The 24,724-nt window shown below is 36.5% G+C and overlaps 1 protein-coding gene across 2 annotated transcripts in view; it reads left to right on the top strand.

Moving 5' to 3' along the window:
- Positions 1 to 20,629, top strand: part of LOC126184606 (uncharacterized) — a 452,291-nt gene extending 431,662 nt beyond the window's left edge. Inside the window, exon 8 of one of the 2 annotated variants that reach the window (XM_049927060.1) lies at positions 19,904 to 20,629. In XM_049927060.1, the coding sequence (XP_049783017.1) occupies positions 19,904 to 20,147 (244 nt within the window). In that variant the 3' untranslated portion in view covers positions 20,148 to 20,629. Of the gene's footprint in view, positions 1 to 19,900 lie in introns of both variants that reach the window. The other variant, XM_049927059.1, reaches the window with a different exon arrangement.
- The last annotated feature ends 4,095 nt before the right edge of the window (positions 20,630 to 24,724 follow it).

Here is a 24,724-nt window from a genome sequence, read left to right as displayed (position 1 = left end):
TTGAAAGAATCTGGTCTGAATGTAATTTATCCATTACATACATCTACATATAAGAACTGATTCATTTAAATTAATAGTAATATAAAAGAAAGTTTTCTCTCTAAGACTAGTGTATGCTCAAATGAACAGCTGAGGAGTCTTTTGGATTGTCAAAAAAATTGTACATCCATTGTTGACTCTGAGTGCAAAGGTACATTCAGGCATCATCCAATTGAAAGATGTTGTGTTACTTACCCAAATAGTTTGCTACAGTTGTTTCAACACAATCTTTCATTAACAAACTCCAAAAAGATGAAGCCAATGTCAGGATATAAACACTGATGTATTCTATCAGAAAAATGGTAGATATTAAGTGGTTAACTTCTTTAGATTTAGGGCACTCTAGAAGAAATTTAAAATGGTGTTCCTTTATGTTGTGACCAGTTTGAATGACGTAACACTTGCTATGTTGGAACAAAAAGTTTTATAAATTACCACATGTTATAATGTAAGTTGTTCTTTCATTGTTACCAGTTACAGCATTGTCCTGAACTTTAACCTACCATCTTAGGAAGATTATGTTCAGTTTTAAGGACACTGCAGCCACAAAAACAAGAAAGACTACTAATATATCCTTGTTCTTTCAGTTTGTGTCCAAAGATCTCGTCTGGTTTCATGTTATAGAAAGTGTTGTAATTTATCAAGCACCAGTACAACAGGTCTTGCATATTATATAATAAATTAAGCAATCTCAAAATAAAATTGTAATTATATGGGCAGTGGATAGAAGGGAAACAGGGAAGTCTGTTAATGAAAAAGATGATTTCATAATTGGTCTATCATCAAAGGGTCCATGACTACAAAGGTTAAACAGAGTACAGGAACTTGGTCATGTCAGTTGTGAAGAAAAAGCTTTGTGGTATACTTGAGATTCAGTACCACAACAATTCACTCAGCTTGTTGCTGTTCTAACTAATTATTAATCAGGAAAACAATTCTTTCTCTTAAAGAAAAAAGTATCATCGAGGTGTTAATATTACAGGCCAAATGTTAAAAGCATATGTTCCTCACATAACTATTGTACTTGCCCATGTTATTTATGGTCTAATGTTTAATTTTCACTATATACTTTCCATACAGGCTTAAGTATGTCATTGTTACACTACTCTTTAAGAATGGTATCTGGGCAGATATTAATAACCATCACCATTTTAAGAAATAGCACCCCTCTCAAAAGTTAAGGGGAAAAATAGAATAGCTAAGCATATCTGCAAATATGAGACTCTGTGTTACTCACAATTTGTATTCTAAAAGGAAATATCCACTGCCATCTGCCATTTCACTGGCCATAAATTACAATGTCTTAATGACAAAATTTCACCCAGTGGGACTTTTGTTATCTGACAGACATTTAACTACACAAATGGAAACATTATTTTGGACAGACATGAGGTTTATGGCTTTCAAGGTGCAATGAGTAAGTGTATTTAACTGATACTAAACATAAAGTGCCATGTTAGACAGATTATGCCATTCTCCCAATGATTCTCCTTCAGAGTGGGAAAAAATTACTACTGGTGTTCCTTAACATTAAATTTATAAACACCCTATAACAGAATTCGTTGCTGATGATGCAAGTATCATAATAAAGCATAATAGAGCTGCAATAACAGGTACAATGCTTATGTGCCAAGCAGCATTTATCATTATCAAAAATATAGCATAGAGGAAAGAAAATTTGTAAAAGTTAATGTTCAGTTTCCTGTGTGACTGTATGTATTAATCAGAATCTAAGTTGAGAATCATGCATTATAGACCTAATCATAATGTATAGTTCAGCAACAGTTCATGTACACACATTAACTGATTTGTGATGAAAGCATCACTTAACATACTTTCATTAATTAATATTTAGTGGAACAATATTCTGTTGCAGGTCTGCAAAAGCATCCACTGCACAAAAACATTCTCTAAGGATAGTAACTGGTATCCATCCTCAGACCTCATGTAGGCAGTTGTTTAAGAACTACATATGCTACTGCCAGCCTCACAAATAATTTCCTCTCTTATATAGTGTGTTGTGAGGAACCAGTCGCAAATTGAAAATAAGAGTAGCATTTATAAATTCAGGACCACTATGCAATTAAAACAACATATGACGTTTGACAGTTCTGTGAGGAGTTAGTGGAGGGTAGTACTGCTGGCAGCATGTGTTGGGCATGCCATACCAATTGTCAGTACATGGCTGTTAGCTGACCCTATGTGAAGCATTGTTAAGTAATAAGGAAATGATAGTACTGAATGTGGTGCTTGCAGCAATGAATATTTCATAGATGTTCAAAATCATGGTGTAATCAGAACAATTCCAAAGGATGATACTCTTAGCGCCCCTTCCTCAAACCCACAATTCATTCTGGAGCTGACAAAAAGTATCATCTGTTTGATCTGTTGCATCAGCAACCCTTAACTCATCAATGTTTCCTCAAGTACCACCATAATATGGCTCACAACTTGACACCAGTCCTCTGGTTAACTTTGGTGACAACTAGTTCTGTCAACATTTCCACTTTTTGGAATAAACTTATTGTTCCTTGCTATGTTACAGTTCATCTAGTTACATATAAGTTCAGTTGGACTGAAATGGATGTGGGATGGAGGAAGCCTGGTAACAATAGGCTCTTAGCCACAGCCAGGCCATTGACATGACAGTGTGGGGTGTTTGGTTTGCACAGCTTTAAAAGATTCATTACCTTCTTATTCTTGCCAGGTTCAAGGTTTTTTTCAACTACACATTTCTCTTTACCCCAAACAAAATAATGACTTTCCTTCAAAGCACAGATGAAGCATTCCTCACGACAGTGGAGTTATATGGTGCACATTACCTACAGTGTAGTCATTCTCATGTCCATGAATGAGAAAAAGAGGTACTCTAAAAACATGTTACCACCTTCCTTGGGAGTTAAATGTGCAAACAGATAATGAAAACAATTTTAAGAAACAAACCAAAGTCATAGTGCTTAACAACTCCACTACAACACATGAATTCCCAAATATATCTATATCATCTGTGTAAGGAAAGGGCACTCACATCCAGGGCCAAGGGGGGCCACAGCCTGCCACTGCCCTCTCCTCATACCTTTGAGGCAAACGAAAAAATATAGTTTAATTAGGCATTTTTCCTTCAAGAAAATGATTTAAAAGTTCTGCAAGTTTTTAAGGTGGTCAGAATTGGAACCTTTTAATGGCTATTTGAAAGGCACCACTTGGCTTCCAAAATATTAAAAATTCTCCAGACTCCCAGGTCTTCCCCCCCCTCCACTACAAATTATCATACGGGAACCACTGATGTAAAGTTGGGCAGTGTTTATTAGAGTTCATTGTAGGTTAAGCTAAAGTAAAAATACAGTTATCTAAATGACCTGGATGTGACCATGTTACTGTTGAGAAAGAGTATGTCATTTGTAAACCTGCTCACTGATGACCATACAGATGTTTGTTGCATTGGGGGCTAGACCGGTATGGTGTATTTTTAATATTCTGGAAGATGAATGGCAACTTGTAAGAAGACAGAAAATTTTTCAGATCTAACCATGTGGAAGACATTTAATGCTGACTTTTTAAACCTTTTTTAAATTTTTTTTTATTTTTGAAAGATAGAGTACCTGAATACACTATAGCTAGGGTGGGGAACTGCAGCTCCATTGTCTGTAGATATGAGTGCCCTTGAACTTACTCACATGTTTCACATCATAGAAGCTGTTGCAAATGTAATTGATTGAATGTGCAAATATTTAAATATCTGTGATTCATGTGGGGAAAACATTCATTGAAAATATTCAGTTAACAATCCACTGAAAATATTCTCTCTGTAAGAAACATATTAATTCTTGAAAACTTTTGTAGTCAACCACACTGAAGTTGTTTCAAGAAAGTGCCATAAAATGACATACAATTGATGTTTTGCCTATGGTTCAGCATTTTAAAGTAACATCAATTGAACAGACTTTAATGGATTCTTTTTAGTTGCAATGTGGCTGACATTAAATGCAACATACAAACAAATGGAGCATATGAAAACAGCAATGTTACAAAATTTAACCTGTGCACCTTTATTTATGATTATTCCAGATTCCTTAATATGTTCTCTCCTTCTCACATTGTCTAAATTATTCAGCTGCAATTTTCTGTTAAGTATGCTATAATCCTTTTATTTGTAACAATGTATTCCACAAAATTTAAGACCGCTGACCTCAGCAGTTTGGTTCCAAAGAGCTTAACACCACAACCACAGAATTTAAATTTTTTCTAAGAGTGTACCATACTTTACCCTATCAAATGATTGTACTGATAGCAAAAGATGAACAACTGGTAATATTTATTGAGTAAATGTATAAATGTCAAACAGGCAGCTCTTCTGAATTAAAACTGTGGTGACTTACTTATTTCATTTCAACTTAAATATTACAGTAATAGGGAGCACAATACTTTCTCAAATATTTTGAGAAAAGTTATTAGTAAGGGAATTGGATGATAGATAATAAAATACTTCCTACCAGCTTTCTTGTAAAGAGGTTTGATGCCATATTTTAATCTGTATCTAAATCTATTTATGAAGGCTCCTGTTCAAAGTTCCATCAGCCCTTTGTGAGACTTAGTTCTTGAGTACTATTAATTTTTGTCTTAATTTAAATGAAGGATGTTAGTGCTGCCTCTAAAAGTCGTTTAAATTTTGTGGATAACATGTTCAGTACACATGACACTTCTTCAGCTGAAATAACATATTTGACTCTACATTTGCTGCTATATTTAAAAAGTGATGAAAAATTGTTTGGAAAGGCTACTGTAAAATATAGGCACACATTTATTATGAAATGAATTTATTTTTGCTTTAATGTCTATTTCAATGTATGCCTCATCTCATTTCCAGTATATTTCCCAGAGATGTATGGTGCTATACTACTCATCTTTACTAATTATCTCGTGTACCTTCACTCATGATGCATGCAATTTCATAGATCTGTACAGTTCACAGGCCCACTTACAGGTGCCATCTGGGTCAACCCCCTGGTGTGCTCTGGTGAACCATCAAACAAACAGTATTATTTAAGCAATCTCTAATGAGTGCTCAGCCTATTCTGTAACCTTTGTTACTATTGTCCAGTCAGTCTCTAGAGGAACAGAAGGTTCCAAATGATTGGAAAAGAGCACAGGTAGTCCCAGTCTTCAAGAAGGGTCGTCGAGCAGATGCGCAAAACTATAGACCTATCTCTCTGACGTCGATCTGTTGTAGAATTTTAGAACATGTCTTTTGCTCGAGTATCATGTCGTTTTTGGAAACTCAGAATCTACTATGTAGGAATCAACATGGATTCCGGAAACAGCGATCGTGTGAAACCCAACTCGCTTTATTTGTTCATGAGACCCAGAAAATATTAGATACAGGCTCCCAGGTAGATGCCATTTTCCTTGACTTCCGGAAGGCGTTCGATACAGTTCCACACTGTCGCCTGATAAACAAAGTAAGAGCCTACGGAATATCAGACCAGCTGTGTGGCTGGATTGAAGAGTTTTTAGCAAACAGAACACAGCATGTTGTTCTCAATGACGTTAAAGTAACCTCTGGCGTGCCACAGGGGAGTGTTATGGGACCATTGCTTTTCACAATATATATAAATGACCTAGTAGATAGTGTCGGAAGTTCCATGCAGCTTTTCGCGGATGATGCTGTAGTATACAGAGAAGTTGCAGCATTAGAAAATTGTAGCGAAATGCAGGAAGATCTGCAGCGGATAGGCACTTGGTGCAGGGAGTGGCAACTGACCCTTAACATAGACAAATGTAATGTATTGCGAATACGTAGAAAGTAGGATCCTTTATTGTATGATTATATGATAGCGGAACAAACACTGGTAGCAGTTACTTCTGTAAAATATCTGGGAGTATGCGTGCGGAACGATTTGAAGTGGAATGATCATATAAAATTAATTGTTGGTAAGGCGGGTACCAGGTTGAGATTCATTGGGAGAGTCCTTAGAAAATGTAGTCCATCAACAAAGGAGGTGGCTTACAAAACACTCGTTCGACCTATACTTGAGTATTGCTCATCAGTGTGGGATCCGTACCAGATCGGGTTGACGGAGGAGATAGAGAAGATCCAAAGAAGAGCGGCGCGTTTCGTCACAGGGTTATTTGGTAACCGTGATAGCGTTACGGAGATGTTTAACAAACTCAAGTGGCAGACCCTGCAAGAGAGGCGCTCTGCATCGCGGTGTAGCTTGCTCGCCAGGTTTCGAGAGGGTGCGTTTCTGGATGAGGTATCGAATATATTGCTTCCCCCTACTTATACCTCCCGAGGAGATCACGAATGTAAAATTAGAGAGATTAGAGCGCGCACAGAGGCTTTCAGACAGTTGTTCTTCCCGCGAACCATACGCGACTGGAACAGGAAAGGGAGATAATGACAGTGGCACGTAAAGTGCCCTCCGCCACACACCGTTGGGTGGCTTGCGGAGTATAAATGTAGATGTAGATGTAGAATGTGTTCAGTGTTACACACAACCTGTACTTGTCTTAATGTGTTGAAACTACTATGTTCCGTAAATTGTGTTTGTTGTTGCTATTGCAATATGTATCCAGATATTAAATGAACAGGTTGTTAAATGTTTAACTTTTTCAGCTTCATCAATTTTATGAAAATGGTATCAATTGTGGTTTTGCTATCTTGTGGTACACGAGTTGGGAAATTCATTAATAAAGTCAGTTTGTAACAGCTGACTAAGGATTCCAGATTTTTTTGTCTAAATCATTCAGCAGCAATTCATTAAAATGTTAGGGTACATTGCTGATAGCAGTGTTAAATGGGGCTGATCAAGATGTTACATAACCTTCACAAAAACCCATACTTGTGTGGTGTTGTTGCTGCTGCTGCTGCTGCTGCTGCTTGCTGCTGCTGCTGCTGCTTGCTACAGCCAGACCTTCTTTAATCCTATAGAATAAGGTGCTGGACAGGCTGTTTCCTGCCCAACTACTGTGAGTACTTTCATTTATTTTTCACCAAATCCTCTGCATAAATCCTCAGTGTTTTCTGTAACCTGGATAAAGTCCACAACATTATTTTCATTGTACTTGTGAGATACAAGAGGTAGTCATAAGACTTAAAATATTATGCCAAAAAACTCTAGCTGTGACTGTGATACTAGGTGATGATAATAGTCCTGCTCTACACAATCAGCCTTACAGAGCAATACATTTACCCCAATGTTAGATGTCTTGGCAGAGACCTTGGTTGAAGTAGTCTGAATTTTGGCTGTTCAGGAAATGTTTCACCTCAAAAATCATCTTGTCATCATCCTGAAAACACCTGCAACAGAATTGTTTCTTCATTTGAGAAAAGGGAAAGAAATCACCGGATGCCATGGTAGGCGGTGAGGCAAAATTTGGTAGACCAGAGAAGTACCGTGTGCGACCTCGTCCTGTTCTGAATCAGTTAGTGTATTGTCAGGGATTAAAAGCACTCCTTTGGACAGTTCCCACAACACTTCATCTTGAGAGCCTGTCATAACCTCTTCTGGAATTTTGATAGTATTCTCCTGTGATGGTTTTCCCCCTTAAAAGCATAATTTGTTAACACCACTTCATAACAGTCCCAAAAACCACTCAGCATCATTTTGCCTGATGATGGCTGGGTATTCACCTGTTTTGGCATTGGTGCTTGCTTTTCCCATTTGTTTGAGTCACAGTGTTACACCTAGCACTTGTCCATCGTGAATAAGCAGCTAGTGACATCATCTAGATTGGCTTCTTAGAGCTGCAACACTTCCACTGCTGCCTCAGATTGCTGGGGTTTTTGAATGGGTGTGAGCAGCTGTGGAACCGAGTAGGTGGTCACCTCTATCATGCTTAAAATATGATGCAAGATCAAAATCTGTACATAACAGATCTGCACTTTTTGCACTATCTTGCTGTGATACACTGGTCTAAAAGCACCAGGGTCTCCCTTTCTCTTAAGATTTCTTGTTTTTAACATATTGATGAACTTCCACTAAATTTGTCATTCAGACTTGTTAGAACACACTGGATGCATCTGTTCTATCTAACCACTGCATCATATGATGGTGCATTGGTATCATAAACTCAGCGTGATTTGTTGTGGTGGTGTTATCCTTCAAATGCAGAAAATAAATTACTGTATGATACTGCACTTAACAAATATGTTGCACCATTTTGCTTTGGTTTCTGAAACAGGTTGCAGTGGTGAAATAAATGTGATAGGACCATCGCTATTATCTGTATACACAAATGATCTGTCAGATGGGGTGAACAGCAATTTACAGCTGTCAGTTGATGGCACTGCAGTGTATGGGAAGGTGTCATCACTGAATGAAAGTAGGAGAGTACAAGGTGACTTACACAAAATTTCTGATTGATTTGATGAATGATAGCTTGCTCTAAATCAAGAAAAATGTAAGTCAATGTGTATGTGTAGGAAAAAGAATCCTATAACTTTCTGTTACAGCATTAGTAGTGTGCTGTGTGACACATTCACATCAGTTAAATATCTAGGCATAACATTGCAAAGTGATATGAAATGGGATGAGCATATCAGGTTATTAGTAGAGAAGGTAAATTGTTGACTTCATTTTATTGCGAGAATTCTGGGAAAGTGTAGCACATCAATAAAGGAGATGGCATATAGAACCTTAGTGCAACACATTGTTGAATACTGTTAAAGAATTTGGGATCCCCATAAGTTAAGATTAATCCTCTCAATGGGCATGACAGTTATGTGTGTTCACAATCTATCAATTCACTGCGAGTTGGATGGATATATTCAATTACTACATTCTGTGGCTAGTAGCTGTTGGGAATGATGAGTTATCAGTCTGCTGTTGAAAGGGTAGTATTAATTGAGCTTCATCCACTAGATGGCAACTCTCTTCAGGTAACATGGCATATTTTGGGCTAGTTATAACATTTTCCACTGAAGTGTGTGTCAACAGTATGTGTCCTGTGAAGCAGCAGGAAAAGTGCGCAATTTTTGTGTGTGTTTACCACCATGTTAGTGAGTGATCTTTTGCAATGGTGAAAGGAAATTATTTATTAGATTCAGAGACAGAGCTACTACTTTTAGAAAGTGATGATAATTTCAGTGACATTTTTCAAAATATGGATGTTGAGGTTAGTGAAAGTGACGTCAGTTCAGAAACATTTGGTGACGAGACACTATTGCAGCAGATGGTACCTAGAGCATTTGTGGACGTTAGTTCAGTTGGTGATCAATATTTGCTATGGTACAGTTGGGTCTCCAAAACAATATGCTGTGATCAGTTATTTTGTAAGTTTTGTGGACGTTGCTTTGTACAAAATAATAGCTGAACAGATGAAATTACATGTACAACAATTCATAGTTTCTCATCACAATTTAGCAGCATGCTCCAGGGTTCACAGTGGGCAGGATACTACAATGGATGAGGTGAAAAACACTTACTGGAATGCTCATACTTCAAAGAATTCTTCACAAACCAGAACACAAGATGCACTTTCAAAAAGAGAGAATCTAGTGACACACCCTTCTTCAGGAAACGGATAGTGAAAAATGGTTTCATCTTTTATTGAAATTCATCCACTTAGCTGAAATCACCTCATATGATCCAATAGCCACTATCAGCAGAAACTATTCAAAATTCACTCATTTAGGGAGCACCTGTGATGTAAATTCAGAACAGTATACATGCCAGAATGAAATATCACCAATGATGAATCATTGTTGCTCTGGAAAGGACAGCTTGGATGAAGACAATTTATTCCATCAAATCACATCAGATTGAGCATCAAATTTTATTAACTCTGTGAAAACAGCTCTGGATATGAGTGGGACTTTATCATTTACACCAGAAAGCAAACTAATTATGGTGAGCCAATATCCAGAAGAAACGATAATTTCTCAAATTGTTTCAGAGCTGGCACATGATCTACTCAGGAAAGGTCATTGCATTTATCTTGACAACTGGTACACCAGTCCCAATTTAGTGTGCAAAATAACCAGCAATAGCACATACATTCTTGGCACAATGCAGCTAGGGATAAGAGCGAATGGAGGCAGGCAGATGATGATGAAATGGAAGGAAAAAAGAGATGTTGTTGTGATTTGCACCTTGCATAACAATACATTTTTAAATGTAAATTCGAAGAGAATTCCTCAAAAGCCACAGGTTTTTGTTGATTACAACAACAATATGGGAGGTATTCTGTGACTGTGAAAGGCCAAGCATGATGGAAGCGGCAGCTCAGCACTCGATCCTCACCACATGATATGCACAAGCAATCTTTCTCAAGTGTAGCAATATGGGGTTAAGTGACATTCTGTGTAAAAGTCATATCTTCCAGCAGGTGTTCATTGGTGAGGCTAGGGTTAATGTTATTCTGTAACATATTGATGTACCGCACACCCATCATGTCGACAGTTTGAAAAGCTACACCTCAAATTTTATCAAAGAGAGATATATGATATGATAAATCCAGATGACACCATGACTTTCTCGTCATGCAACAGGGTTTTCATGACAAATCTAGGATTTTCAGTAACTCGGTAGCCCAAAGTCTGCAGGCGTGGGTGCTGACATACCCTTGGAGTGTGAAATGGGCTTCATTGGCCCACAACACATTACACAACCAATCGTCATCTTCCCCCATTTTCTGAACTGCCCACACTGAAAATGATCTCAGTGTCACAAGATTGGTGGCTAACTGTTCATGATGATGTCGGATTTTTCATGGATATCATTGGAGGGTACACTTTAATGCTCTCCAAACAATAGTGTTTGGAATACCACTGCAATGTGCAACTTTGTAAGGGCTGACTTCACCATTCATTGATGAACCCACTAAAGTCTCCATTTCTTCGTCAACTGGCCAAGCAGAAGTAGCACTTGCATGTGGTTGCCCACAATGGGGCCAATCATCTATACTACTCATTGCTTTGAACTTTGTGATCATTTTCTTTACAGCATTAGTCATCAGAGGACCTTAACCCATTTAAAAATGCCCCCTACAGCAATATGACTGTAAATCTGCAGTAGTAGATTCTCCATTTTGATAGTAAAATTTTGCTAACAGTGCCTTTTATGGTGAAGTGAACATGATGCCGTTGCCTGGGCATCTGACTCCCTCTTTCACTACAGCTCATTTTGTACATGATTCTCATGGGGTCTCTGAAGTGTTGCTGTCCAGCACCATCTTTTGACCAGTCCTTGCATACTTTTTTCTGGTATCAATAAAATCCCATGTCATTTCATGCATGTGTGTTAAGTTTTACCTATTTCTCTACATTACTCTGTGAATTAATGCATTTTCAAATGTTAACAGTCTTTTGGGTCATCCTCTCTAACACACAATAAGCAGAATTTGTTCTTTTTGTAAATGACACTAATATTGTTATCAATCCAAACATACATACAGCAACAGAAGAAATATTAAGAAAAGTATTATTGAATGGTTTTCTGCAAACAGTCTCTTTCTCAATTTATAAGAGACACAACATATTCATTTCTGCTTCACAATATATTTATTCCATTAAGAAGCATATTGTAAATAAGCCAAACAGCTGAAAAGGGAGCAATGATGCCCATAATTACAATACCAGAAAAAAGCAATGACATTCATTATTCCACATTAAGGTTGTCTTTAACACAAAAAGGGGAGCAAATTCTGTCTCTAAAATTTTTGATAACTTACTGAGTGATATAAAACATCTGACAGGCAAAAGGGTTAAATCTGAAAACAAACTAAAAAAGTTTCTCCTTGACAACTTGTTCTATTCTGTCGATGAATTTCTGTTTCTGTAATATGTAAAAGATAATGAGTGCAAATAATTAATTCACACTTGTATTTAAAAAAATGTAATTTTTAATTGGTGTGAATGTAGCTTTATTTACAAATGAATGTGTACTGTGGATTTTAAAGGACTCATTCCATATCATTATGATTAATTGTACAAATGGTCCATGCAGCATGACACAAACTAATGAACTAACCAACCAACCAACCAACTCCATTATTGTGTCACTTCTGTGAAAGTGTAATCCACACTACTCCGAGTCTACTCCGAGACTTAGTAACTGATAGCAACATCCGTTTTTATCAAAGATGGTATGAATTTTACAATAACCTGAAAACACTAATGCATAATTGAACTACTGAATGCAAAAAAACAACTGAACATTTGAAAAGAAATGGTGCTTATTTTCTGACAGTTAGAATAGCAGAGTGATGTGTACCATGGTTTGTGGGAGCAAGTAAACACGAGGAAGTAAACAGTACCTAAATATTCACTTAATCAGAGTTCACCCCAAAAAAAGCACAAAATTGTGTGATAACTGACTGCCACAATACTTTTGCAAAAATATTAGACAGATAAAAATTGAAGAATTTAGCAGTATTACAATTACTGAAAATAACAAACTGCAATCTTCTGTCCGCAGCTTGTGGTCGTGCGGTAGCATTCTCGCTTCCCGTGCCTGGGTTCCCGGGTTCGATTCCCGGCGGGGTCAGGGATTTTCTCTGCCTTGTGATGACTGGGTGTTGTGTGATGTCCTTAGGTTAGTTAGGTTTAAGTAGTTCTAAGTTCTAGGGGACTGATGACCATAGATGTTAAGTCCCATAGTGCTCAGAGCCATTTTTTGCAATCTTCTGATACCACATGAAAAACAATTCTAATCCCTTGACTTGTACATGGTTTACATCACATTGCCTGGCCATTCTACAATAATGTTAATGAAATCAGAAGAAACAATATGTTTGTTTCTAGATCTCTCATGTATATTTGATACGATTTCTCATGAGCGGCTCCTTAAAAAATTGGAAACTTATATTGTGAGAGGAATCGTTAAGTCTCTTGCAGTAATAACTGCAAGGCAGTTGTCAGGTTACACAAATTGAATGCAAAGAGGGTAGTATTGTTAAGAAATACAGTTCTAGTCAAACTATGCTAAATTATGATGTGCCTCAACAATCAGTTCTGTGGGTTTTGTATTCATGATATACATGAAGTGCACAATAGCAACAGTTACCAGCTGCTCAGTAAGAATGTGTCACTGCACTGTTCTTAAATGGCTTGAGGAATTACTCTCTTAAACAAACAATCCTGTGGGAGGAACAACTGCAACTGAACATTATACCAGTGGTTGAAAATACCACTACAGTTTTAAAGTTCTTTTATTATCACATGACTGGTTTCAGGCTCTTCTACTTCCATCTTCAGGTGTCATACTAAAACTAGCGTGAGATGGGAAATACTTCTTACACATAGCAATACACACAAAAACCAAAAAAATTCATAAAAAAATTAAAAAAACATTTCAAAATCACCAGTCAGGCTAGGTGCTGTGAAACCTAGGTTAATGCAAAAGTGACACCAGACAGTGCTATGGACAACTGCCTCTACAGAGGAATATCCAAAGAATACCAGGACACTTACACTTGGTGCTGTGACCACTGAGTACTGCGGTGGATGTGTACGAGGTGTGGTGTGCTACCTACGAGCACAGAGTATGGAGTAGTGGGTGCGAAGGAGGAAGCAAATTGGTAAACCAGAGTGGCAAAAGTGCTGCCATCTGTTGATGGGGAGAAGAATGTGGGGCCACTAAGTGAAAAAAAAAAGAAAGAAAAAAATATGTAAAGTACATGAAATATTTTAAAAGTGAATTATGTATGGTAAGGAATATGCTAAACAGGGCAGTACAGAACTGTGTATTGCTACATGTAATAAGTATTTCCAATCTCTTGCTATTTTCAGTACGGCACCTGAAGATTGATGTATAAGATCTCAAAACATGTTGTGTGATAATAAAAGAACTTCACAACTGTGTCTTTATTTTCAACCTCTGGTACTCTATTACACTTAAATCTCAGTGAACCAAGTCCAATGCACTTTCAGATAAACCCAAAACTGATGGAGTGTAATGGAATGTTGTGTCTGATGATGACAGAAATAAAACTGGATGACCCAACTGTCATCCTTGGTGTAATGTTGAATGAGCATCTGTTGTGGGAACACCATATACCTCTTCTTCTCCAGGAAATAGGAAAATCAGTTTATGCATGAGGACAATATCATAAGTTCTGAATTTAAGAACAAAGGCATTGGTCTATTTTTGACCAGTTTATCTCTACACCTCCTGTGGATTTGAAGTATGGGATTGTGCTGTAAGCATATAAATAGTGTATTATAAATACAGTATTCATCTTTCAAAAATAGTTAAGATTTTACATAATATTTGATTTGAGTAATAATTTAAAGGTATGCTTAAGAATGAGAAATTATCTACATTACTGACACTGTGTATTTCTGTAAGGTCTACAACTTTACTTCCGCCGTTTTGCAATAGATGGCAGTAGTGGAAAGGAGTGGAGCAAGTCATTCATCTTAAGTGTCATACAGTAAGCTTAGGCATTTGAGAACATAATGCCATCAAAATATCAGTTGATTTTTGATTGCATCATGATATTATTCTCGACTGAATACGTCAACTTATGAGCCCAATTCTCGTCATCTGCAGGAGGTTTTAATTTTCTGCTTTGATATGAGGAAATCTGTGGCTGAGGCTCATAAAAAGCTGGGTAAGACCTATGATGAGACGCCTGTTAGTGACAGAATGTCACAGAAAATGGTTTCCATGCTTGAAGAATGGTAATTTTGACGTTTAAGACAAGCATTGTTGTGAAAGAGAGAGAGCTTTCAATGATACTGCAACTGACGGGAACAATCACAGGAGATCATTATCGAAAGCAGTTGATGTGTTTGAGCTGAACACTGAAAGACAAAAGGCCTCACTACAGTGTGATAGACATGAGAAAATGATTTTGCAGAACGACAGTGCAAGATCCCCATATCGAAAATCCCATAAAAATATACTTGGAAACATTGAAATGGGAAGTTCTACCCCACCCACTGTACTCTCCAGATATTCCTCCCTCTGGTTGCCACCTTTCTCGATCTATGACACTTGACCTAGCTAACTAGCACTTACGGTCATATGAACAAGTGCAAAATTGGATCTATTCATGGTTCCCCTCAAAAGATGCCCAGTTTATGCACTGCAGGATTCTTTTGCTGCCCTAAAGCTAGGAGAAAGCAGTGACCAATGATGGCCAATAATTTAAATCATAAATTTTTTGTAAGTTTTTCACAATAAAGTCTTGAACTTCGAGAAAAAATGGCAGATGCAAAGTTGTAGACCTTGTAAAACATTAATATTAAAAGCACTACAAGAATATAAGCAAAAATGTACATGTTCATAACAGTAGAACAGCAGGTATTTGTCACCTGGGAGGCAAAGAAGGATAAAGTCAACAGGCTCTATCACATGGGGATTAAATTATTGAACAAAGTTCCAAAATATCTAGATAAAGAAGACTACTTACTGAAAAGTGGAAGTGTTCAGTCATGGATCGGGATACAACAAAATAGAAAGAAACCTTGTTAGTTTTTGGGGTACTGCATTGTAATAGCCCTTTCCTACATCATCATCATCATCTCAGAATACCTAGAATGTTAAAGGAAAGCTGTTTCATAGTGCTTGGAGGTGACAAGCTTCTGTAAATACAGTGTGGAAGTCTGGAAGGCAGTGATGTGGCCCTGAGCTGAGGCATAACTGGTGGTGGTGGTGGTGGTGGTGGTGGTGGTGGTGGTGTCAAGAAGCAATCTGAGACCTAATGAGGTTATACAGAGGGTATTAGGTCATTTAGTTGTCATGTACAGATCAAATTTTGATGTCATTAGTAGGTCTTTCATCCAGCAACTACAGCCAGTGCCAACCACCTGACATCAACCTAATGTGTGGCAGAATGTGCAGTTCCAGACAGAAGAAACCATACATTAGTATGGACTTAACTGGAATGACTTACCTCATTGGGTTGGGCACATGAGATGGAAAAAATTAGAATGCCCATGCCACTGCAGCATCTAGTTTATGGCCATGCATAAAGGTGGATCGATGCATAGCAAGAAAAGATATTAGGACTTCCACAAAAGTTGCTGTTTTCATAATCTTGTTCACATGATCCTTAAGCCCTCTGACTGACCACACTCCTCCTGACTTACACACAGATGAAAAGGAACAGTGGTGAGACGTGTTATGCTATTCCTCTGGTAAAAGGAATTAATCTCAGTTGATGTGAGCTGTTGGCCATTGCAAGATATGATAGTATGTGGCACTCCTGTTATTGTGAAGATTGTTGCTTGTACTCAGATGGTAGCTGCCAACATCCAGGCAACCTGTGAGAAGGTAGAGAGAGCATCACTACAATACACCACATGGGCATTTTGAATGAGCCTGCATAGTCAATATGTATGCTGATATGGAGTAGTATATATGGAAAGAAATATCATCCAGGATCCAACAAGCTGCATGTAAACATTATCAGGCCATGATAATGCATTCAGTTACCAGCCCGTATAGATTGTACCATAATTAGTAGTGAAAACTTATGCAGATGAAAGTATATATAATGAAAAAGGTACATTTCTATTGAATTTCTACTTACAGAGACAATATTTCATACTGAAGTCAATAGTATCTCGTAATCAAACATTCTTAAGTCTCACAAATGGCTCATTTGTGGATTCATGTTTTTGCTTCTGGTATAGTGTATTTCCATCTGTGTCAGTTTTCACTATTAATTATGATACGACCTTTATTGGTTGGGTATGTCCCATGCTATCACAGATAATTCCACTTATGACTGGCTTGTTCCATTGATGCTTTTCATCTGTTGTTCACAATGAACAGCCCATACGTGTGGTTATGTCTTAGCTTTTGGTATCAGTGTCTAGCAATATTTGTAATCTTAGGGCTTATTTTCTTCTTTAAATTCATGGTGTGGTGCTTTATAGATGAATGGTAGACAATTCAGATTGCTTTTGATGTTTGATGGTACATTTTATATCACTATGTTATAGCAGCACTATCTTGTTTTACTGTCACGAGTAGTAGATATGACAGTTACTATATAGAAATCAAGTAGATGCAACTTTATGATGGGAAACGAATGTGTGTGACTGTTATAGCTGACAAGCCAGCAAAATTTTAGGTTGATTGATTTCTTGGTAGTTCACATAATGATGAGAGTGTAATATCATCCAGTTACAATCCTACATAAGCTTAGTTAGTCTGTGATGTTTCCCATCACATGACCTTTTCATTCAGGTATTTTCATAAAAAGAAAATAAATAATAATTTTGTAGTTTTCTTTTGGCTACATACTTTTGTGATGGCACTTACTGTGTTGGTGCATTGTAATGAGATTATATTCACTACTGTTATATGTTCTGTTCATACCACATGTGAAGATAAAATTGAATAATTTCAAAATTTATTGTGATAGTTGAATACCATCAATAAAACAACTGAATGGAATGTCAAAAAACAGCACAACAGCTGACAGATATGATGTCAACTGAATCTTGTTTTTGAAAACTACAGTGAGTAAGTGTGCCTAAAAGAAAAAAATGTTAGTTGCTAGTGGTGAAGAAACTACAAAAGAATGTTGTTTGCTTATACACATTTTTACACTTGACTTTGGCTATTAGTTGGCCTTCAAAAGCAATAGATTGATTACTCTGCATTACCAGTGAATATTTGCTTTCTCCAAAGATGGAGAGTGATATGCCAGTAGGTTTTAGTGTTAATTAGGTGTACACAGTCTCCAGTATCCACTTGGAAATTAACATCCATGTTTTTGATGGCCAGTGAGACTGTCAGTTTAATTAGAGTTTTGGTACTGACTGACAGCACCACTGTGAAAGATGTGGAAGAGATTGACAGACAGCAGCCTGCAATTTTGTCATGTTTATGTCAATGTCAGACACATGTGCAGTTCATGAGTCAACACTGAAGGCATGTTGTGCTGCTGATGCAATTTCAAATGACTGAACCTTGCTTAAATTATGAGCAGACTTTCTAAGAACACTAGCCTGAACTTCTTTGTGGGAAACTAGGCTCAATACCACATCCATAACTGAAGATTTGGCATAAGATGTATTACATTCTGTATGCAGAAAAATACACTGTCAAGCAAGACCCTAAAGGTCTGCCAACCTAGATTTATTTAACTGGTTCCCTTTTTTTATTATACCAATTGAAATTAAGCCTAGCACCTAATACATGCATTTGCATCTTGAAAGGAATTAACAACAAACAACACAGACCTTAAATGACAAATTGTTAGGTTCTATGAGGGAGTGGTTGTATGTTTTAAACCAGCTCATAAATGTGGCTTCTAGAAGACAATAATAGAAGAGGAAGAACATGAGTATCAAAAATGTTATTAGTTTTGCAAAACAGTAGAAATTGTTGGAGAAATTTATTCACAGTCCCTTTGAATCATCATGTAGTATAAACTTAGTGCTGACAACAGTGGCATAGACACCTGTAGTATTGGTGCTGTTCACTGCACAATGTCCTGCTCTGCTATGCATTTCAGTCACATTAATATCTTAGTGTCTTCGTATTTGCTGCAGCTGTTCCTAGTGTAATTACAATTATAACTGTTACATCATGACCACCACCATCAGTTGCTGCTGCTGCTGCTGCCACAATCTGATTAACTTTGTCTCCATGAAGCTTCAGTAACATGCATGGTTTTGAATTCCTTACTGACATTTACATGTCTTAACCTGAGACAAATTAAACAGGTCAGAGCAGCAAACTGCATAGGTTGTCGAAACGAAGCTTAGTGCTAAGTTGATGGCCAGAAATGTAGTAGAAAATGAATTCTTCAACTGCAAGTTATATGAGCCCAAAACAGTACCAGTGAATACAAGCTCAATCATCTTAAAAACCAGCACACACCATCGGAGTCTCCAAACCAAAGTCCAGGCCAACATAGCAAGGTACACTTGTATTTGATGCTCAGCATCCAGAGGCCACAGGATTTACTGCATCAAAAAAGTATATCAAATGTCTTTATTTTTTAAATAGAATTTAATAGTTCCCCTGGGATCATGATTTTTATTGTGTTGATAATTGCATTTTACTGTGAATAATGTAATTTTCGAAGTTTTATGTAGTGTAAAGTCTTTGGGCACAATGTTTAGACCTGATTACATGAAATATGATCTTCAATAAATGAATTTGGTCACTTGAGCCCCATACTCAGCGCTTAGCTAAGGTCATGTTCAAGCTGATCAGAGTATCCTTTCGTGGTTACATTAGATTAGATTCTGACCCTTTTGTATTGGGAACTTGAAGGCAGGCAACCAACAAGAAATATCAAACTGAGTGTTAATAAGGTTATGTTTGCTTAACAGGAGATTGAGTTCTTCTATCTTTTTGATGTGGGCCTGTTTGTCCTCCTCATCTGTCTCGTGTTACCTTGCCCTCTTTTACTAGTTATATCACTGAAAACATCAAACACCAATATTCCCTTTTTCTTTTCAAAGTAGTCTAACACCTAACCATATCTGTGATCAGTCTGTCTGCAGAGTGACAGAATGCCCATGGTGGTTGGGCCGTAATGTATGCATGGAGGTAAACAGTATTTCAGAAATTTAAGCTGTTTGCTTTCTTATTGTGGCTATTAGATTTTTGAGTATGTGACTTTAAAATAGTATTGAGTTCTATACCATTAAATTCAATTAATTAGGTATTTCACATGACTTTCACAGTAAACCTATATTGTAGTCACAAAGAGTAAAAATATTCTTCATTCTTGGTAGTTCAGCAATGAATTATCTTTTCCTGAACTTTCACTGTATACATCAACAGTTCTCTTCTTTATCTTTCCTCATTAAAAATGATCTATATACTAAACTACACCTTTTGTTTGTGTCCTTCACACTAGCTCACAATATGTTGCTCTTTGTACATGCAGCAGCATTAATTATTATTTTATGGTTGCTAAGAGAAATCCAAATTTGTTTCAGGAGGAAGGAGCAGTCACCTTGTGATCCAAAGCTGGTGGTTCCAACAGGTTTCAAAACACATTGCAAACAGAAATACATATATAGGAAACTGCTAGCTTTGCAGCCAAATGGTGAACCAGTACCTGACAATTTCAGGATTCCTTCATGTTGTAGTTGCTATATTTCAAAGGACTTAGCAACTTTTAGAGGTTTATTTGGCCCCAAGGACCAACAGCAAACACAGCAAACGCCATCTGTAAGGCAGTGAGAAAATCAAATGGTATTATGCACTGCAATGTAATTGTTACTGGAAGGAGAATCCATCTCCTTGCACTAGTGTCTGCATGCTTTACAGCCAGTCTGCCCATTCTTCAATGAATTTGAAGTTATAAAGAACCAAAATGTTACTGTGGAATTCACAATTTTCTATAAGAAATCTTAATTATGTGTCTGCAGTGTTTCCAAAAACATCACAATGGATTCAAAACAGATGCAATAAAGTTCTGCTAAGAAGAAAATGAATGTTACATTCACTCATGTTGTCCAGTACTTGAGCTGTGATTCAGAGGATATTCAAATAAACAGAGTTCAGAAAATGTTGTTATCAAAACATTTCAGGTCACGATCCATTTACTTTTATACAAAAACAACTTGAACAGTATAGCTGGTGATACTGTGTTACTGTCATGTGTTCAATATTGTGTAAAACCGTTACACATTTCAATAAGGACGGGTGTCATCATAGACATTTGAGAATAAATAATGTTGAAAAAAAATTTATCTTGACGTTATTAATGTGGGAAAAAAATCTAAGAACTGATACTTCTAGGCAGACTGTAAGTAGACTGATAAAGGTAAATTGAGTGAATGAGGAGTGAAACCATATGTGATAAAGCCATAATTTAAAATTGAATTATAACCACAAAATGTTGAAAGCAACTGTGCATGGGATAATATTAGATTGTTATTCAAGTTGATCATTTGGTTTTATGGAACATTTGTTGTTATGAAACTGATGTACTATTGTTTAATTTTCTCTCTGTAACACTATTCACTGAAACACTATCAGTTTTACTTCTGTTTGCTCAGCTTCCCACTGGAATACATTTACTTTTTTTTGTACTATTCTTTCCCCAAGCTCTAGCTGTTAGTATATACTTATATATTTGTTGTTACATATTATATAACTTTTACTATTGTACTGTAAGAGGAAGCTATTTGAAATCTCATCATAGCCTTACTTCCAAAGACTTCATCCTTGAGATTATTACAATATAGTATTTTCTGTGCACAGTGTTAATGTTTACTATGTTAAAAAACAGTTTTTCCTGAGGCAAAAGAGAAAAAATGTGAGTAAAAGAAACTGTTTAACACAGACATCGCATTTCATGTTAAATTGTTCATAAGCAATAATAAAGGAAATTGTCAGTTGCGTTGTTACTTCAGATTTGCAATGTATATGCTGAACCCAAGACAAAATAATGAACTAGTCACAGTGAGATGGTATATTTAACTTTCATCAAAATACTGAAGTATTTTTAAAATGTTTTGAGTGTACTATTACGTGTGATTCCAGTTAAGAGCATCCGCATTGATATGTTACTGAAAGTTACAGTTGAAAGTGTTTGACCTTCATCAGCCTGAGTAAAGTACAATTAATTTTAGATTGTAGATGGAGGTGAAACTTTTCTTTATAAAATGTAAATTTAACCTGTATCTTTCTTATAGCTTTTGTGATAAATATTGTCATTGTCTGCCACTTTAGTTTTAATAATTTTATTTAATGTAAATATTTATTAAAATGATTGATTGATGCTTGTATTGTAGGAAATATGTTTAAGTATTGAAGTTTGAGAGAAGTGTCTGAAGAATAAAAGATTTCAGTGAAAGCCCTGCAATTTAATACAGTATGAAATGTATACCATTTTAAGAAAGAAGATATGGGAATTTTGAGAGTAATATAAGAATACTTTTATCAAGCAACTTTCATACAAATTTCAAAATAGTTGTTAGAGAAACAAAGGTATAAAATTTTTACATTCGAGGGAATGAATGATCAAATAATTTCATGTATTTACATAATACGTGTTTTTCAGTAGATACTTTTCTTCTTCATTATCACCTGAATATTATAACGCAGAGACAGTTCCGCTGTCTTTTGTAAGATGAAAAGAAACAGTGACAATATTTAACAAGATGAGTGCCATGAGAACACCAGCTGCCACAGCAGAGCCTCACAACTGACTGTGGCCTGGCAGTGAAACATCTGTCACTATTAGTGTGAAAGTCAGCATGTTCGTCTGTTGTTCATCAAATTTGTGGACATTGATATCAGTCCCTACAGTTATTCCCAGAAGCAGTGATGTACAAAATACACACACTTAAAACATTTTACACATTAAGTGTTACTGCATTGGTTAAATAGTCTTCCTCATTAATATGATGCATTTATGTAATTAGATTGATAAATGTGTGGAAGGAAGACTCCATTATTCTCTGATGAGTGACTGGAACATAAGCACATCACTATGAAAATAATCCTTAGATACACCTTTGATATCCAAGTTAGGCTTTACTTTGTACAGTGGATCAGACTCTGATTTCAGATTCATACTTGGAAGGGCTTCAAAGTAAGTTATGCTTCCTTGATTAACAGTGGTATTTAACCATTTGCTTTTAGTGGGATATAGGTAAATACTGAAATATTCTTAATGCCTGTTCACTCTGTATTCTATTTATAATATGAAAATGATGTGGTTGTTTGGTATGTGCAATCGTTTAAGTAAGAGAGCATAATCAAAGCACATACACAAATTTATTTTACGGTTCATTTAGTAGGCTTCAGTAAATTCCCTATCTATATGGAAAGATAAATATAATGCATGAACATTTCTGCAAGGAATACAAATAATGAAATGAACTTAGGTAACCTCAATGACAGGGGAGTAGTTACCTTTACCCCTTCCATCATAAAATCAAAGATTGACATCTAGAATAGGTTTAATAAGATACAAGTGTTATGTTTTTTTTCCAGCCTCCTATAGGCCAAAAACAAAGGAGAAGTGTACATAAAAATTACTTTGGTAATGAAAGCTGATTTTAGACTACAATTAGTTTTTGACATAATCACCATGATGATTGAGCCATTTGCCATACCTGTTTTACAGTTTTCCAGTACCCTACTCCTAATCTGTTGCCACCAGTGGTTTGAAATGAGTTTTGATGTTTTCTTGAAGCTGCTTGTTAGTTTGCATGTGCTGTCATCGTAGTAACTTCTTCAGTGCAGGTTAATGAGGGAAGTCACTTGGTGATAGATCAAGCTATACAGTGGGCAATCAAAAAATGTCCCATTCAAATTGCTCAAAGAGCCATTGGGTTGCAGCAGCACTGGGAGTAAGCTCATTGTCATGGATGAGAAAAAATCCAGAAATAAGCATGATTCTTCTTTTTTGAATGACCCTCAAATCATTCTGCAATGAATGTCTACTGCATAATCCCTTCTGGTTCCATGGAAAGAATGACATATCTCATTTCTGCTAAGAATTCATTGATAGTAACATTTTATGAAGAGTGTGTTGGAAAACTGGTCCACAGGTATGACAAATGCCTCAGTGGTTATTATGACTGGGCTGAAAAGTAGTTATAAATAAGTGCATGCTAGGAAAAAAAGCAAAGACATTCCACAGAAAATAAAATTATGCCAGAATGTTTGTATTTAAATTCTGTTTAATTTAAACATCTGTCTAAGCTAAATTAGTGTAAAAAATAAAAGTTACAGGCATTTAAACCTATATAGCAGATTTTAAGGCATACATAATCTTTAAAGGAAACTAGTCTGTATACATCGTAAGCATTACTTCATTTTCACAAGAAGATAAATCTGAGTCAAGTACACAGACACAAGTGAATAAAATAAACATACGTTATAGCTATGTCCTGAAGTGATATCTTCAAATAGATTTTCCTTGTTACCTCAAGATTTATTCATGTGCATGAAACATATAAAAATGTTATGGATAATTCATCTGTTACTGTTTTTTAATATGCAACCTGTACTTCATGGACATTCTAGAGATGTTAATGAGTATTCATAGACCAAGGTAATACAATGAGAAAAGTGGGTTCCCATGCTACCTTGTGACCAGAAATAATTAGCCTCATTCTTAATTAAACATTGAAACAAATATACTGCAAATAACACTCCTCTCAGGTTAAAAGTTCATCAGGAAATGCACGAGGAGACCAGGGAAAAATACTGTTAAAGCATGGTATTACCACTGGAAACCAGGCTGTATAATAGCTCATTTATGAAGGCTGTCATCTAAGATACAACCCCCGTGAACCCTACCATTCTTCAGTTGCTTAAGGCTTATCAAGGCAAGTGGGGCTCTACCTGGATGGACTCTGTTTCCGTATCTGTTCATGGGCACACTGTGACATCCATGACTTCCAAACAATTGATACTAACTGTCTGGATGGTACATTTGGCAGCAAAAATATTCGTCCTATAAAGAAAGCATGGGAGGATAGCTGTCCATGGCAGGCTTAATCTAAAGTGTTTTAACAGTGCATGCCTAGTGTGTCAAAATATTTTCGTGCGATACGAAAAGAAGATGGTACTTGTGAGAAGGCCTTTTATATGTAAAGTGTGTCCCAAAGAGAACAAAGCTTTTAGAATGCATGGCATTTATGTTCTAGTAATTTGGCAACTCTAAACATTGCACAGTTTTCATAAATTTTCTTTGTGGTAAGTAATGGAGAACTGGCAAAACAGAGCAGACAACAAATTCATCAAGAAAATAATGTTAACCAATCGGATGCACTTTCTGTTGAATGACTTAATGC

Source organism: Schistocerca cancellata, chromosome 4, assembly GCF_023864275.1.
Source record: "Schistocerca cancellata isolate TAMUIC-IGC-003103 chromosome 4, iqSchCanc2.1, whole genome shotgun sequence".
Taxonomy (NCBI): domain Eukaryota; kingdom Metazoa; phylum Arthropoda; class Insecta; order Orthoptera; family Acrididae; genus Schistocerca; species Schistocerca cancellata.
The sequence above is the reverse complement of the archived record's forward strand: the minus strand, read 5'-3'. Positions and strand labels throughout refer to the sequence as shown.